The 17,947-nt window shown below is 47.0% G+C and overlaps 1 protein-coding gene across 6 annotated transcripts in view; it reads left to right on the top strand.

Moving 5' to 3' along the window:
• The first annotated feature begins 6,590 nt into the window (after positions 1 to 6,590).
• The window catches only part of ptprk (protein tyrosine phosphatase receptor type K), a 72,166-nt gene continuing 60,809 nt past the window's right edge, over positions 6,591 to 17,947 (top strand). For 4 of the 6 annotated variants that reach the window (XM_084699595.1, XM_084699594.1, XM_084699593.1 and 1 more), the window contains exon 1: positions 6,592 to 6,829. In XM_084699595.1, coding sequence (XP_084555721.1) covers positions 6,757 to 6,829 — 73 coding nt within the window. In that variant the 5' untranslated portion in view covers positions 6,592 to 6,756. Of the gene's footprint in view, positions 6,830 to 17,947 lie in introns of all 6 variants that reach the window. The other 2 variants (XM_084699592.1, XM_084699590.1) reach the window with 1 other exon arrangement.

Raw genomic sequence — 17,947 nt, 5'->3', positions numbered from 1 at the left:
AAAAGTCTTCACCTCCACTGCCCACAACGATGCTTTCTTATTGGATGGTGCTTCTTTATCAGGAAGTCTCTGTGTGGGGTTGTGACCCTGGACCCTCTCACTGTCAAAAACCTAGATTGGATTTCTCTCCTTCCTGTTGCTGGGTAATAAAGCAGCCAGTCAGTCTGTCAGTCTGTCTGTCTGTCTGTCTGTCTGTCTAGGTGAGATCAGATGATGCGCTAATGAGAGAGAGAATCTCTGAAAATGAAACTGACCTAATTATAGTGATGTTAATACTGTATGTGTGTGTGTGTGTATGTGTGTGTGTGTGTATATGTGTGTATGTGTGTGTGTGTGTGTGTGTGTGTGTGATAGGGTGTCTCATGGTTGTATAGTAAGTATCCACTCCTGTGATTAAAGCTATCTGTGTCAACAGCTGTTCACCAGCTATCCCTCTATGTTGAGTCTCTGTGGTCCTTAACTGGTCTGCTCTGGTCTGTCTGTTCAGAAGTCTGCCTAACTTTTTTGTCTGACTGCTGCCCAAGTGTTTGTGTGTCTTTGTGTGTGTGACAGAGAGAAAGTGTATGTAAGTGGAGGGTGGTGGTTGTTATTAAACCCATGTGCTCAGCTCCAATACCACCTTAGCAAATGGTAATCATCCCAGCCACACCCTGCCATGGCAGCACACACCTGGACATCCCATAACAACAGCAGGATGTGGGTAGCAGCTGCCTAACTAGAAACAAGATGTTTTTACAAGTGAAAACATTTGCTGTGTTGATCTTCTGTAATGATGACACAATAAATAGTGGGGTCTCTTCCACGTGAGTGTAACGTTGGTAGCTTAGTTTTTTGGTGGTATTTGAATCAGAGATGCTGATTGTGGCTGTTAACTTCTCGCATCAAGAGGGGTTCTCCTGTGTGTCTGTAACTGTGTGGTTGTCTGAGCACAACAGTGTACTATTAATGTATTTTTCTAAACAACACTTTACATTTACATTTAGTCATTCAGCAGACGCTCTTATCCAGAGCGACTTACAGTAAGTACAGGGACATTCCCCCCAGGGGCAAGTAGGGTGAAGTGCCTTGCCCAAGGACACAACGTCATTTGGCATAGCGGGGAATTGATTCGGCAACCTTCTGATTACTAGCCCGACTCCCTCACCGCTCAGCCATCTCACTCCACTTTAGTAATAATGTGCTGTTCTAAAAAAAAATACAGGGTATTAATGTGAGTATTAAGAGTTTTTATATACAGATCTGCAGTTTTCACCATATTGTACACAACACTGTATTGTTAACAGATCCAGTCTCTGTTCCTTTAATGTCTGGATGGATGGTTGGATAGATTAATGGATGGATGGATTACAAGTGTTCTCAAGTGTTCTTCTGGCAGGTACCTATGTCTCCCTCTGGTGGGTCTCTATAATCCCCCCTCTTCCTCCCCTTCCCCCTCCTCAACCCCCATCCTGGGGGGGCAGTTAAAAGCACTGAGGAAACATAATGTCTTTCATTACCGAGGCAGGGGAGAGTCTTACTCTTCTTCCTTCCATCCATTCTTTCATCCCTCCATCTCGGAGTGATAGGAGGTTTTATATCCGCCGTAACGTTTAGGAACATTCTGGAAGAAGGATGATGTTCTAATGGGGAGAGAAACTGCAGGAATCAGCTTTCCAGGTATAACTGTAATATCAGAGGTCTATCTACCATGGCACACACACATGCATGAATTGGCCACACACACATGCTTAGACACTTAAGAGTACACACACATACTAGCGATCGACACTCACTTATTCTCTCAATTTCTTTTCTGCTCCCCCTCTTCTCTCTTGCTTACTCTCTTTTCACCTCAGTTGGATACAATGATTAAAGATGCTGCTTCACAAAAAACAATTGAAAATGTGTGAATGTGTATGTGTGGATGGGTGGGAGAATGTTTTCATTCTTTTGAGCGTGTGTGTGTGTATCCCGGTTGCCTGATCTTCTCTGCTGTGGGAGACCTGGGGTATGCTGAAGCTTTTATCATGATGAGCTGTGAATGGCCTGATTGTGTGCTACACACACACATACACACACACAGAGACAGAGGGACAGAGAGAGACAAAGGAGTAGAGGAAAGAGACAAAATAGAGAAGAGAGGGGCATTAATAACAGCCAGATGAATCGCTGCTGCGCCTGAGAGCCATAAAACAATGATTATTCAGCTGAGAAGTGAGGAGTGTGTGTGTCTTTCTGTGTGTGTGTCTCTGTGTGTGTCTGTGTGTGTGTGTGTGTTTGTGTGTCTCTGTGTTGGCAGAGTTATGCCAGCATGTTAAGTGGATCATAAACAATGGAAGCCTTGTGGTGAGAAGACAAAAGCTCCCATCAGCATCCCTCCACACACACACAATTCATTAGTATGTTCACCAAATAATGAACACACAATGTCCACCTGTCTCCTGTGACCTTTCTACAGTAGAAATTCTAACTTTTTGATCCAGACTGCACTTCACCTGCTGCTATGATAATGATATATTAAAAGGTTCCTTGTGGAGTCTCTGGTTCATTCTAAAGGTTTTACCTTAAGAACAGTCGTTCTTTCAGCTTGTTAGATGCTGGAGAGAACTGAAGGAGCAGAACGGGGGGAAAAGAGAATGAAATGACACGTTCATTTGTATGGTTAAAGACCTTTTATTAGCACCTTTCAGGAGACACACTCTCACTGTGCTGCTATTCCGGGACCAAGGTAATTGGGGGGCGGTTGATGATTATGACACAAAGAGTGAACAGGCCAACGAAAATGTCACCCTAACGTCCGGACAGACCTGCCCGCAGTCTCCCACGTTAGACAGCAGGGGAGAGATGTAAATGCTCCTGTGTTCAGAGCTCCAGTGTCCTTTCTGATCACCAGTATTTAGGGCTCCAGTGTTCTGACTTATAGTCTTCAGAACTCCTGTGTTCAATCTGAGCTCCAGTGTTCTATATGGGCTCCGGTGTTCTATCTGGGCTCCAGTGTTCTATCTGAGCTGTAGTTGTGATGTCATCATCTGCAGCAGCAACAGTTGTGATCCTGGGCCAGTGTTGTGATTGGAGCAGCAATAAGAGCAGATCTAATTAGCAAGCCTGCAGGCCCACTATAATCCAGTTAGGAACACAGCCCCGACCAATCATACTCACTAATGGAATTAACTGAGTTAAAACGTCCACATAATTGGATTGTGATTTCAACTTTCTGAGATCTGCTGCAGTTGCCAACCTTTTAATCAATAAACAAACTGACGTGATGTCACAACTCATTAGAATAGGCATCCCATAATTATTAGGAGTGTTGTCAAGCGTCTGGAGATGTTCCTCTTCTGAGTCCCCAGCTGGTTGCTACAGACTGGGAGGCTGAGAGACACACATGTCTGTCCTTCTCTGTACTCCCTCCTGAGTAACAGTGTAAGAACCTCACTCTCCTGTGTGAATACATCAGACATGGTGCTCCACCCTGCAGCACTGTACCACTCACAAGGTGTGTGTTTGTGTAGGTGTGTGTGAAGATGTGGAACGGCATCGTTCCCACTGACTCTTATTGCTTCTACCGCCCCATGGAGGCCTCAAGGCCACGTCCATTCTCACAGTCCTGATCTCTCCACCCCGAACCACCTCTACTACGTAAGGATTACTGAGGCCTAAGAAACTCGGGGGCCGAGTGCTCCACCTGCAAGAGCACGATCAATATCTAATGCAATTAACTGGGAAATTAAGTGGAGAAAGAGCCAGGTTACCCATCAAAGCAGTGAGGGGAACACTGCTTTGTTTGGTTTGATGAATGGTGTTGTAGGATGTCTGGGGCAGCCTAGACCCCGTGTCATTGCCTGTGGAGAGGAAATTTGGGGAGGAAGTCCATATTAGGATTTTTAGCTGGGGGCGGGCTAATTATGCCTGTTTTAATAACACCCGTTTATTATGATTCCGCATATTCATGACACCACAGTCGGCTGGGAGCCATTAGATTAGACTGCAGAGACGGGGGGTCTGGGACTAGGAGACCCTCTCTGGTCTCTTTCTCTGTCTGGTCTCTTTATATCTATCTGTCAAATGAAGAGAGACCAGAAGAGTGAAGGGGAAAGACACAGAGTTAGAGAAAAAGAGAGAGAGACGAGCAAGAGAGAGAGAATTAGAGAAGGGGAAAACACAGTTTGACAAATTAAGCTGTATTCATGTGCAATAACTACTCAATCACCATTAGGCTAATTAAATCATAATAGGCCTAATCACTCTCTCGTTAGCAATGAGGAGCACTCTGCAGTCTGACTGGGAAACAGCTCTCACAAGGAGCTAGCATACACACACACACACACACACACACACACACTGACAGTCGGGGAGAGAGGGAGTGTAAAGGTGGAGAGTGTGAAGGGGCAGAGGATGGAAGGAGAGGATCAACAGATGAGCAAGTGGAGTAGAATCTGAAGAAGTGTCATCCTGTGATTCTCAACCTGCTGGTTCTTCAAGGGGAGGGATGGGGAGGATAGGTTAGGGGGGAGAGGTTAGGGAGGATGGGTTAGGTGGAGAGGGTAGGGGGAGAGGGCGGGGAGGGGTAACAGAGAAGGGGGAGAGACAGAAGAATGGGGGAAGGAGGTTGGAGGGGGATGTAGGGAGAGGAGCGGAGACAAGAGAGGAGGAGGAAGGGTAGGGGATAGGGGGAGGAGCCTTCTCTCTGGTCCAGGTTGGCCCGGAGGCATCCACCTCGGCCGTTGCCATGACTGTCACACGGTTGCCATGGAGCCGTCCACCATCTGGCCCCAACACGGTATGGTTGCCATGGTATGGCATTATCCTGGGCCAAGCGGGTCCGAGCTGCACCTGGTGATGTCAGAGGGTGCCAGGGGAGGACAGGTGGACCCTGCGCCACCACACACATCTATAATTCACATCTCATTGAGTTCACCAGCAATAGAGCACTATGAAAGATGACAGGCTAACTCCGTCAGCTGGCTAGGGCAGACTAGGCCCACCCTTACCCAGGAGGGGCCTGGGGGAAAGACAGGTGAAGCAAAGCCATGAGCTGGGACAGCACTGTCGCCAGACCTACTCCTATGCTGTGGAAATCTTGGAGTGTGTTTGATATAGTGTACCCACCATTATAAAACCAATAGAAATGTATCCAACGTGCAGCTGCACTTTCTGCAGCCACTGAAATGAGCCTTCTTCCTACCTTCTTTCAACTCTCCCTCCTCCACCCCTCTTCCCTCCTCCGTCTTTCCCTCTGTCCTACGTCTATCTCCTCTCTCTCTCCCTTCTTTCCTCATCCATTTCTCCTCGCCATGCCTGCCTCACTCTCTCACCTCCCTCTATCAGATCATTTCAAAGCCTCCTCAATCAGTGTTACACATCATCACTTCACTACATAATGTGTTAACCTATCACAGACTCAAGTTTACATTCCTTTTGTGTCTTTGTATTTGTACATGATGTGCATACCAGGCCAACACACAAAACACGCACAAAGATGAGTGGGAGAGATAGAAAAAAGGGAGCGCAGCATAGAATAGAAGAAGCGAGGTTCACAGAAAAAAAAGAAAGTGTGGAAGAAAAGATAAAATATTATGGAGAAAGAAAGGTGCTTATCAGGGTTGCTGTTTGAATGGTATGTTTCTCTATACTGCCTTGCCTCGTCCAACAGACTTGTGGGCCTTGAGCGACGTGCGTATATTCACTTTGGTGCTCTGCTCTCCTTCTCTCTTTCCCTTCCCCTGTTCCAGCTTTGCCTCTTCCTTTCTTGTTCCTCCTCTGTCCTTGTCGTCTTCTTTCCCCATCTATTTCTTTCTTTCCGTTACAGCCCTGCTTGTTTCCTGTTGTCATCTCTGATTCGTCCTCAGTGATGCTCTCTCTGTGTGTTACCCAGCCAGCCAATCAGAGCAGCTGTCGTTGGCCTTGCGAGGCGAGGAGGAATGAGTGTTCGCTGTCCAAACATTTCTGACACCTGAAATTGGCACCTACCTTTGCCTCTGATGCCCCCCCTAACTCTCAGTCCCTTACTCCCCTCTGTTCCCTTTCGGCTCTCTATTTCTCTCTCTCTCTCCTCTGCACCCTCCCTCCCTCCCAGTCTCTCTGGTACAAGCTGAGGAAACCTTTGATATGATGTGTTTACATGAAGATCAGTCTCTGCTCTCCTTTCATCCTCCTCTCCTCTCCTCTTCCCCTCACACTCTTCTCTTCCTACCCTCATCCTCTCACCTCCTCTACTTCTCTCACCTTTCCTCCCCTCCATCTCCTTACTCTGCAATATCATTTACTTCCCTATAATGTTCACTGAGTTCTGTTCGTTCGACCCCAATCTATCCCGACCTGTAATTGTATACATCCTTATGGAAGATGCCACTCTGCTAACAACAGGCCCAACAGGGTTCCAGTCAACACAAACTTCCGATTAATAAATAGTCACATGCTATTGAAGCAAAACATTTAGAAGAATTAAGGACAACACACGCGCGCAATCACACACACAGGGCTCCTGTTTCCAATGAAACAGACGTGTGAGAACTCGTAGCGGCCGTTCGGGTTACTGACGTTAGAGGGAGCCTCCAGTCTCTCTGCAACAGTCCAGTTTCGAGCTCCGCACACTGCACGAAGCTGGAGCCGGAGCTTTGGGATCGGGGACAATCCTGACGTCATGGACTTTCACTCCGCTCGCCTTGAAACAAAGTATCTGGGAGAGTGGAGCGGGTGAGAATGGAACGCGTGAATCCATAGGAATAACAAGAGAGAAAACTGACTAAACAACTTAAAAAACTCCACAAAGAAAACATGGAAGCGTTTAGGATTGGCGTCCTGCTGATCATCTCTCCGATTCTAAATGTTGGGACTCAGTTCGTACCAGGTAAGAAGCGTTTACCTTTGAAAGACGGGTCGGTCGCTGTAGCTAGTCGAAAGGAAAGTTGTATCTGCACGTCGACAACAACTAATGACTTTCCAGGTGTGCGCATTTACGTTGTGTTGGTCTTAGAAAAGTTTAAACAAAACTGCCCAACTATGTCTGGCAGGCTATGCAACGGCAGTTTTGTCTTTTTAGTCTGTTCTGGATCATTGCCCCCGAGTCTGTCCTCGTGTTGTGTAGCCTTCCTTTCTGCAGGTAGGCTTTTAAAAAGCTTCAGTTAGGCTACCTCCCCAAACGGATCCAAGGTTTCAAACCATGATGCGTCCCTCGCAAAGGCTACTTCAGCCCGTGCTTTTGTCGACTGCACCGGAACGGTAATGCATACGTTCCCATGAACGGTAAAAGTTACCGGGCTCCGTTTTTTCAGTTCCTTTCAACCACTGCTGTAGTGGTTTGGATTGCCTCGGCACACGTTATACAAAAAAGCTCTAAGTTAATATTGTTTTGCATTTCATGTTGATTTGTATGAAGAGATTGTGCAAACATGACTACTAAACCAACAACACCGGCGAGGACTCCGCCGTGAGAGAGGGAGAAGGTTGTGGACGGGAAGAACGGTGCCACTCACTGTATCTAAGTTTACAATTAAAACACTAAAAGACGCGCCATAACCTTACTTTAATTATCTTAACATATGAAGCAGGCGTTATTTAAATTTGTATTTCCCTGGCTCTGAATTTATAATAGTCACTGGGCTAACTTTTAAATAGACGTTCAGAATTGCGGTGTAGTGTTTCAATGAACCCTCTCCTCTCCCTTCCCCGGTGTTTTATTAGGCAATAACTACGTTTGGTAGGTTACTACATATACAATTGTTTGTTTGTGTTCAAATTGATTAAAATTACTACTGTGCAATTCCACTTCAGATTTTGATGGATCTACATTTTAGCATCAATTCATAGTGAACTGACGTGAATTTGAACCCTCGTCCCCTCAAAAATGTTTTCCCTATTAAGTCAAATAAATAGGCCTATACAACAAACAATTAGGCTGTTTGAGGCGGTCTATGACAAAATAAGAGACCGTGTAATTTGAACTGCTGAAGGCAGATTACAGACTGCAAAACCTAATAATTATGGGAATTATAATTCAAACATATTTCACTTGTCCTGCTCTCATTACTCACAATGGTATTACTTATGCATTCTTTTTTTTTTCATTCATTTCTTAGCCTTTTTCTCTCCCGTAGCAGTTGGCCCGAATTCATGTTGACTGAAGGATGCATGTCAGTCACTAATGAATTTCCTTTGAGTAATGAGAAACGTTTTCCTGACAAACTACTAATTTTAGCAGTTTAGTTATATTCTGATATGCAATCTAGATTTTGGTGGAGGATGAATCCGTTCTGCCATCCACCAGAATTCCTGTGAAACATAAAATAAGAGACTTGGCCGTCTCTCCCGGTAGTCCTCGAGGGAGCTATCACGGCGGGAGACGGGCGTCCTGTCGTCTCGAAAACATTCCAAAATATTCATCACAAAGAACGTGTGAAACAGCGTCTGTCATTTAAATACATGTCGATTATATTTCCTCAAAGCACCCAAATCTTACAAACCATCTTAAAAGTTTAATGCAACCTACTTACAAGTAGGTTTGCTTACTCCTTTCTCGAATACAATTTCATTAACATTTAAATGGCTTTTTAGGAATCTTGAGCCTTGCTATTTGCAATCAGTTTTGCAAGTAAATGTTTTCAATAATTATCAGGCTTTTTGAAACATAAATCCCACTTGGTGACCTTGTGGCCTTATAGACCGCTTGATGCTTAATCGTGCAGCCCACCACCCGTCCTACTCCCGGGTTCGAGTCAGCGCACATCTGTGACCGTCCAGTCTCGCCTCATCATTGGATTAATGCACCGCTGGCAGCCGGTGGACGCGGAAAATACAGCTGTCGACGTAATTGCTGATTAATTCATCAGAAAGACTTAAGCAAGGATTAATTACATTAGAGTAATCAGAACCGCAGGATGACAAATGGCATATTACACATTTTGGAGATTGATTAGTAAGTGATGTGATTATACACCGGTATTATGAAAATTAACCGGGAGATCGCTATTCGTTTCTAAAACAATGTTCTGAAATGAACGAGGTGAACCAGTGTGTTAATCCAGTATTATTCTCTGTTGCATTTGGCCGCAGCGCAAATGGGACACGCAGAGAAGGGTGAGTTACTGCGCTAAGCTGATCCCGTTCTGTCACCTTCATCACCATCATCATGCCATCACAAACCCAGCCTCACTTGTAGACTCACTCTTATCCCCCTGCCGCAGGCCAGATATGCACCCCAAGCCCCAGCCACCCACAGATCCCCAGCCTATATGTCACACTCAGCCCTAGCCTCCCTCTATGCTCCCCAGTCAGCCTCTCACAGTCCAAGACTCACTTCCAACTCCCCAGCCTCTCACAGCCCCAGCCTCACTTCCAGTTCCCTAGCCTCTTTCAGTCCAAGCCTCATAGTCCTAGCCTCATTACCAGATTCCCAGCCTCTTACGGTCCCATATCCTTCTCCAGTCTAAACCCCTAGCCTGAGCTAAACTGATCCTGTTCTGTCATCTTCATCACCATCATCATCTCCATCTCTAACCCTGCCTCACGTCTGACCTCACTATCAGCCCCCAGCCACAGGCAAAATCTACACCCCCGGCCCAAGCCTCTCTAAACCCAAAATTCAATTTATCAGCAAAACAATTGTACCTGCGGGTACGAAATAAAGATACCTTACCTTACCTTAACCCCAGCCTCTCCCAGCCCCGCCTCACCTCTAGCTCCCCAGTCCCAGCCTCTCACAGTCCCAGCCTCCTTACCAGCTCCCCAAACTCAGCCCCAGTTGTGAGAGTGACCTGGTGGCTCATACCTTCACCTTGAACCCTCTAAACAGCCTTTACCCAGCAGCGCTCTCTCTTTCTCCCACTCTACCTGTCTGTCTCTCTACCTGTCTTTCTCTTCATCTAGCTCTATGTCTACCAGTCCATATCTGCATTGTTTAATAAAGATCTGTCAAGTCAAACGGATCTCCTAACTCGGCCAGACAGATGTGACAGTTAATGTATTACCGTAATGTGGCTGTGCTGTTCACCAGTTCCATACTAACATTTTACAGTACTAACATAGCAATTGAAAATTCACTCTTGGTTTCATATCACATTGTGGTGTGAGTGTGTGAGTGTGTGTGTGTGTGCGTGCGTGTGCGAGCATCCGAGGGGAGAAGGTGATAAAGCAGCAGGTAGAGGGGAAGCAGCAGGAGAGAAGCAGCTGTCACTGGTCAACTGAGACTCATAATGTCCTCTGCTCTCATTTGTGTGTGTATGTGTTCACGCACTTGTGTGTGTGTGTGTTTACTGTACTGTGATGTGCCTTGTGCTGCCCAGATCCTCAATCTCTTCTTTATCACATGTGAGGAACTCAGTTAGAGAATGCTGAGCTCAGCAGAGGGAGGGAGAGGGAGAGAGGGAGAGAGGGAGAGAGGGAGAGAGGGAGAGAGGGAGAGAGGGAGAGAGGGAGAGAGGGAGAGAGAGAGAGATTAAGAAATAGTCCGTCCACTGTATACCAGGTTGGCTAGCTCTTCTCAATTTCTCAAGTTCCCAGATTATGCAGAGGGAATCAATACCTGACAAAACGTGTCTAGCAATTTTGCAACGCTATGAATGTAGTCATTTGGTTCTCCCGCTGATCCTGCTGCCTGGGTGTGATATGTAGTGCTGCTGCGTTCATTGGTGTGTGGACCTGCAGTGCACCAGCCAGCCAGCACATGAGGAAACAGGTAGTTGTAGACAGGTAGCAGTCCAGCAGACAGTATGATTTAACAGTGGTGAAGCAGGATGTCATGAGGGTATGGAGATGTCTGGTGCTCCTAGACATCCTGGGTCTTCTCTGTATACCTGCTGTGAACATGCAGGCTCTACCATACACGTCTACCATACAGCTCTACCATACAGCTCTACCATACAGCTGTACCATACAGCTCTACCATACAGCTGTACCATAGCACTCCTACAACTCTACAATGCAGCTCTACCAAACCACTTCACCATAACTGCCCTACCATACCAGGTGTCCATGTTCATCTTCAGAAAGTATAGCCAGATGGATGTATACGATCATTCTTCTTACTTTCTGAATCGTACTTTCTTTACCCATCTGGAGATGGTTCCTGAGGTCAGGTTCATTCATAGCAGATGTTCTTCAGCCTGATGTGAGATGGGGAACTTCTTAGCTGGAGGAAGAGGATCTGGCTCTGTGTGGAATGTAGCTACAGGAAAAAGTGTGTGTGGGTGTTAACTGTGTACCTAGGGGTCTCACTGGTCTGAGTGTTAATGTGTGCAGCCCATGGCATTGCCCCCCCCAGACAGATGTCTAGATAACTGGACTAATAGAAACTCTTCAGCCACTGCCAGCAGCTGCACATGGCTGCAGGCACACGCACACACACATGGTCCTTTGCACAATTACACACACACATTTGCTCTCATACATACATAGGCACATACACACATACACACATGCCTTGGGAGGTGTAACAGCGTTACAAGGTGTTGACGAGCCTAGGCTCCCAGCATGCCCTAGTCTGCCCGAGCCCCAGTGTCTCCTGGGTAATTTAGACAGTGTGAAGTACCCTGTGATTGGTAGTGATGAGTGGCGAGTGTATCCCAGGAAGTAATGTGATTGGCTGTGTGTCTCCCTGGCTGTAATTTGATTGGCTGCTGTGTATGAGAGAGGCGGGCCCAGGGGATTAGAGGGCTAATGGCCAGAGGGCCGCTGCTCTGATGGCTGCTCTCTGCAGTAAGCTGCTTTTATCAGCTGACTGGACTCTTCCTATAAGAGGAAAAACTGCCGGGAGAAAAAAAATAATAAAAATACCCCACTCTGATGGATTTTGGCATTTAGCTGCAGGGCTCTTGTCTGGGGGCTTAGTGGAGAGATTGAAGATGGCAGCTTCATCTCCATTAAGATTATGTTGATGTTTGTGATCACACAATCAACACCCCATGACCCCCTGGTCCGCTGTACCTAATTTAACAACAAGAAAAAACATCTCCAGCAGCAGCAGCAGCAGCAGCAGCGTGAGTCGTGCTGTCCTGAGGCTGACTGGATGACACGCTCTGGAGGGCTCCTGGTCTCCTGCTCCTCTTCACTCTCACTGATCATGTGAAAGCCTAGGTATTTGGCCAGGCCAAAATCCATGCTTATTGTGTGTGTGCGTGTGTGTTGGGAGAAGTATTGGCAGATCTTTCTATTTGGCTCGAAATACAATTTTCAGGAAGTTAATATTATGGATGTTCTAAAGCCTCCCTGGATTTGAGGCTTTTATGATGCGTGCGTGTGTCAGAGAGTTTCCACAGAGACAAAAAAACGACTCAACGTTTGTGAGAGGTGACGACATACCTTCAGTCTCTCTTGTCTAACATGCACACACTCACAAACACACCCTTTGTGACTCCCATCCTTCTCGACAGTATGTGTGTGTCTGCGTTAGTACTAAGTGCTGAACTGGGTGAGATCACTCTTTGCATTAACCAGCCCTATAGTTTTCTCACATTTTTAACAGCATCCATAAACATTCCACAAACGGACATTTGTGAAAAATTGCACCATGTTTGTCGATAAAAACGAAAAACATTATTGTCATGAAAAATAAGATTTTCATTTGTTTTATTTTAATTGTGTTCCATTATTTTGGCTTGGCCCTTTAGGAAAACATACCAGCAAGATAAAAAGAGGAATACAAAGTCATGAGCTTGTCTTCCAACAGTGTTACATTACAACTATCCCTTTCTCCAACATGCATCAACAGTATTATGTATAACACCAGCTGGTTTATAAGTTTACATTCATGTATGTATTATGTCTGCTCTAACATGGTAATATTATATGTTTACACTCTGGCACTTAATGCTGTCTGCTTTATCTGTTTACACACATGTGGAAAAACAAAGATCAGGATGTCACTTAATCTGGTCTCTCTGTTGTTAGGCAGCTTTTATAGAGTGTGTGTGTGTTTGTGTGTTAGTACGGTCAGCTTGAGAAAGAGGATTGCTTGTTATGTCAACGCAAATTAATGACAATAATATAGCTTCTGACCATGAGAACTTTCCTACATACACGCGCACACACACACACACACACACACCTGGTGTTTAGGGTGTCCTTATGGACCTGATGGGTCGTCAAAGACACCCTGCTGGATCAACAAGCCCAAACAGTCCCATCTCACCCCAACAACACATGCATTCTAACATAACCACACCCCCTAACCCCCAAATACCAGGACACCCCCCTGCCCCCCGTCACTTGGAATTTATTCCCCCCCCCCCCCCTTATTCAAACACAGCAAAAAAAACACTTAGATCTCTTCAACTTCCCCCCAAACCCCCTCATACCGTCCCTCCCCCCTTACAACCCCTCCCCCATTAAACACCATCCCCCACACTCCCCATCTTCCCTCCCCCAGCCCAGGTCTCTTGCTGAAGTCTGGAATGCTTTTGTTTGGCCACCTTGTCTCAGGTCGGGCCTCCAGTGAAGACCAATGTTATGCCAAGTCGTCATGAATTAAGAGCTGAGTTTATTTGTGTGTGTGTATGTGTGTTTGACTAGCAGAGATAAGCTAGTCAGAGACAGAGAGCAGGCTAGCAGAGGAATGTCTTGTGCATGTAGGAGTGTTGGCTACAGTCTGCCTCTTTGCGACACTCGCTGTCTGCATCTGTTACCTTCAGAGCTGAGCTGCTTACTGGAGGCCAAGACACACACACGCACATACACACACATACACCGTGCCCAGTTTACTCCCACTCCTTCAAAGTTCTCTGGGAGACCCCAACTGGCCAGGCCAGACTAGAACAGGCCAGAGTAGACCAGACCAGGGTAGACCAGACTAAACCTGGCAGGAGTAGACCTGACTAGACCGGACCAGAGTAGGATTTATCACATGTGGTTCCAATTTTCCACAGTCCTGCTGTGCTCTGGTCTGGTCTTCTGGGAACTGGGATAAGTGTGTTTGTATGGCTGATTCTTAGAGACCAGATCTCTGTCTGCCTGAAATGATACACAACCCCCTCATTGTAAATCAGTGTATGTACAGCTCCTTTTTGGTGACCTTCTCAGAAAATATACATTCTATTCTCACCAAGAATGGTGTCTGCTCCATTAAATATACAGAACCCTGATACGTTTTTGTCTAGCAGGACTAGGCATGCTAGCTGACACCCAGGCTAGGTCATCCACACCAGGCTGATCAAAGGCTAGCTCATCCAGCTAGCTCACTACTATAGGACAGGCTGATCTGGGCTCTCTCATCCAGCTAGCTGGCTACTAGGCTTGGTTGAGCAGGACTGACACGCTAGTTGCCAGTAAGGGTATAAAGGTCAGTGGTTCGTACTGGTTTAACAGGCTCTTGCTGCCCTAACGTGGAGCTGTGTGCGAGCACAGCGGTGACACACAGCTCCACGCACTGGGTTGTTGACAGTCGGAGAGGAGGGGGAGATGGGAAGGGAGAGGGCAGGAGGGTAGTGTGGGAGGGATAGAGGGGGGGAGAGAGCAGGGTTAAAGGGTTAGCTTCTGTTTGTCAGTGACATCATTCCTCCTCTGTGATAGAACAGGGTCAGGGGTCAGGAGTTAAGGGTCAGGGTTCAACTTGCCCCGGCAGGTAAACATTATTGCCCTGAATCTAGTTTTTTTAACGAGCCTATCACAGAGCTGTGCCATGAAAACAATCACTCTGTCACACTTAATGTGATCTCTCTCCCTCTTTCTTTCTCTGCTTGCTGGCAGTATTGATGATGATGGAATAAAGCCGATTATTTTCGCAGCTTTATGTGAGACTTGATCCTATTGCAGCGGTGCAGTCTTTCTCTACATCTCTCTCTTTCTCTGTCCCTCTTAGTCTTTCCTCATCTTGCTCTTTTTCTCTCGCTCTTGGTCTCTCCCTCTCTTTTTCTTTGTATATTGCTTCTCTTTAGTACAGCACCTCAACACTTTAGAAGCCATATTTCTGTGTTCCTACCAATGTGAGTGTGTTTGTGTTTCAAGCATGTGTGGTGGTATGTAAGTGTTGATGAGGAGGTTAAACCATTAGGGAGCTGTCTTCCAGACAAGACAGGTCACTGGGACTAGATAGACCCATCAGACCATCTCTACCAAGACCTGTGGGTCAGACAGACCAATCAGTGTGTTTCTATTAGACGACAGGAGAAAGAGAGTAGTTCAAGACTCCTGCCCCCATTAGCTATAACCTCCGCCCACATCCCTCCCTCCCTCCACCCCCCCCTTCTTTATGACTTGCATCATCTCACACATGGTTAACCAGGAAAGAACTGGGGTCCACCAAACAGTTTCTCGTTCCTTTCCCATCTTTTCTCCCCTATCTCCTCTACTTCCTTCCCGCTCTCCTTCTCTCATCCCTTCTCTCCCTCCTCTCTCCCTGCTTCTCTTGACCCTCTCCTGTCAGCCTTGTGTTTCCCATGACCTTGAGGTGTAGATTAGAGTCAGGCGGTTGTTTGTTCAGGTGTCAATGCAGCCTTGGTCTCAAGAGTCTGGGCTCACCAAACCACCTCTGCTACACACCAGCTCTATACTCCCTCCACTCTCACACCACCTGCAGCTGCCTGTCACCTGCTTGTCAGACCACTTTGATGTCTGGTCACGGTGGTACACACACACTAGCGCGGGTGCACACACACATACACAGCGGCTCCATTGTCCGCTGGAAGAGGAAGATTAGTAGAAGTGCTTCTAGGTTGAGAGATGGGGAAAATCTCCTGCGGGGCTGGGGGAGAGGAGGAGAGGAGGGGGGAGATGGGAGAGGACGGGGGGGGGGGTGGTGGTGAGGAGAGGCAGCAGGGTTAACTGTCTGAAGAAGAGGATAGGAGGAGGAGCAGGAGGAAAGAGGGCAAAGGAGGGTGAAGGAGGATGTTTAGGACTGTGACTAACATGTTGTTCCCCTAAGAAAGAAGGAGGAGAATGAAGGAGGGATAAGAAAGGAGGAAAAGGCAAGTGACCAGTGAAGTTTCATGTTGGAGAGGGGAGGACAGAAGTGACGAGTGAGTTGTTCATGCTGATCGGTGGTGGCAGGTAGTTAATTGCAGCGAGGCTCTGACATCTCTAACGACGAGGTCATCTTGACGACTATGATGCACCCCGACAGGCTTGCATCATACACAGACACACACACACACACACAGACGGTGGCAGCAGGGGGAATGCTGTGAAGGTGTCCCGTGTTCAAGGCCTGGTGTCGTGGTCCAGCAGTGATTGGAGCACTCCTCCTTGTCACCTTCCTGGAGGGACAGGAAGTACCTCCATCTCCACTTCCTCTCTGATGGCTCTATTAATACTGGAGCCCTCCCCTGTTAGCTGAGGACTGTTGCCACGGGCACCATGGTGACAAGTGAGACACACACATACACACGCACACACACACACACACACACACACACACACACACAGTTAGCAGGAGAAAATTGTGTGGGTGATGTTGGGAGACTTTCAACATGGATTAGGAAGATGATCAGGAGGTGATGAGATGAGATCGTCTTTGATTATTTTCAACCACGCTCCTCTCCTCCTTTACGCTGCCTTTCAGGGGCTCACACACAAACAGAAATGGACACACACACATGCGCACTCACACACACCCATGAACATGCACATACACACACAAGTCCGAAGCATGAATGCATGCATGCACACGCACATATGCGCCTCAGAGACACACAGCAGCACACACTCAGGCACACACAGCCCCCATGGGGATTCAGAAATCATTTGAAACATGTAGAAAACCTGTCACAACAACATCCCAATTTCATGTCCTGTATGGAGTTAGTTCTGCTCGAGACAGCACACAAAGCTGCACTGCCTTCCACCTCTGATCTACCACACACACACACACACACACACAAACACACATCCACATATACCACCTGGTAACACATAATCAAGAAAACTCTTTATTCTTTGCTTACAGCATTGGTAGATTTCCCTGAGCTTGTTTGAGAAATGTATCAGATTCACTATCAGCAAACAATGATAATATGGCCTGAGAGCTGGGCTGAACTGGGCTGAACTGGGCTGAACTGGACTGATCTGGGCTGGACTGATCTGGGCTGGACTGATCTGGGCTGAGCTGATCTGGGCTGGACTGAGGGTCTGGTTCTGGTCCTGAGGATGCTGGTACTTTGTCATAGATCACTGGTTGGCGATGCTGCAGCGATGATCATATACACACACAAACACACACACAGAGCCTCGTTGTCTGCAGCCGTGTGTTTGTGTGTGTGTGCATGTGAGTGTGTGAGTGTGTGTGAGGAATATAAAGACGAATGGAGGACTGAGACAGAGATGACTGTGTATGGTGTCCACTCCTCTCTCCCCCTCTACCCTCTTTTTCTGTCTCATTTTCTCTCTTTCTCTCCCCTTTTACTCTCTCCCACCTCTCTCTCCCACCTTTATATTTCCCTCTCTCTCGCTCTCTCTCTACCCGTCTCCCTTCTTCACTCCATCTATCCCCATGCCCAACCGATTTCCCCTTGAGAGGCTGATGGCGATTGGGGGGGGGGGGGGGGGTGCAGCAGGGCGACAGCTCATTGGTGGGTTGGCTGACCAGGCACGGTGAGGGGTTAATAGTAGGTCAATAGCCTTCCAATTCATCTGTAGTGGCTGTAGTTGCCGTGGAGATGAGGTGGAGAGGGATGGAGCACAGAATGAGTGCAGATCTGGATTGGAACCTGATTGTCATTGTGAGGTAGCATTGTACCTGGCCATGACCCGGGTTCGATTCCTGCTCGGTGACCCAGGCAGTCTGGGGGTTAGAGACTGTAGGCTCCTGCATTCTGTACAACAGTAGAAGAGCACACTCAGTCCTGGTAGCGTGTGTGATAGTGTAGTGTGTGTGTGATAGTGTAGTGTATGTGATAGTGTAGTGTGTGTGATAGTGTAGTGTGTGTGTGATAGTGTAGTGTGTGTGATAGTGTAGTGTGTGTGATATTCTAGTGTGTGTGTGATAGTGTAGTGTGTGTGTGATAGTGTAGTGTGTGTGATAGTGTAGTGTGTGTGTGTGATAGTG

Source organism: Hypomesus nipponensis, chromosome 6 (genome assembly GCF_054491055.1).
Source record: "Hypomesus nipponensis isolate SF chromosome 6, ASM5449105v1, whole genome shotgun sequence".
NCBI lineage: Eukaryota > Metazoa > Chordata > Actinopteri > Osmeriformes > Osmeridae > Hypomesus > Hypomesus nipponensis.
The sequence above is the reverse complement of the archived record's forward strand: the minus strand, read 5'-3'. Positions and strand labels throughout refer to the sequence as shown.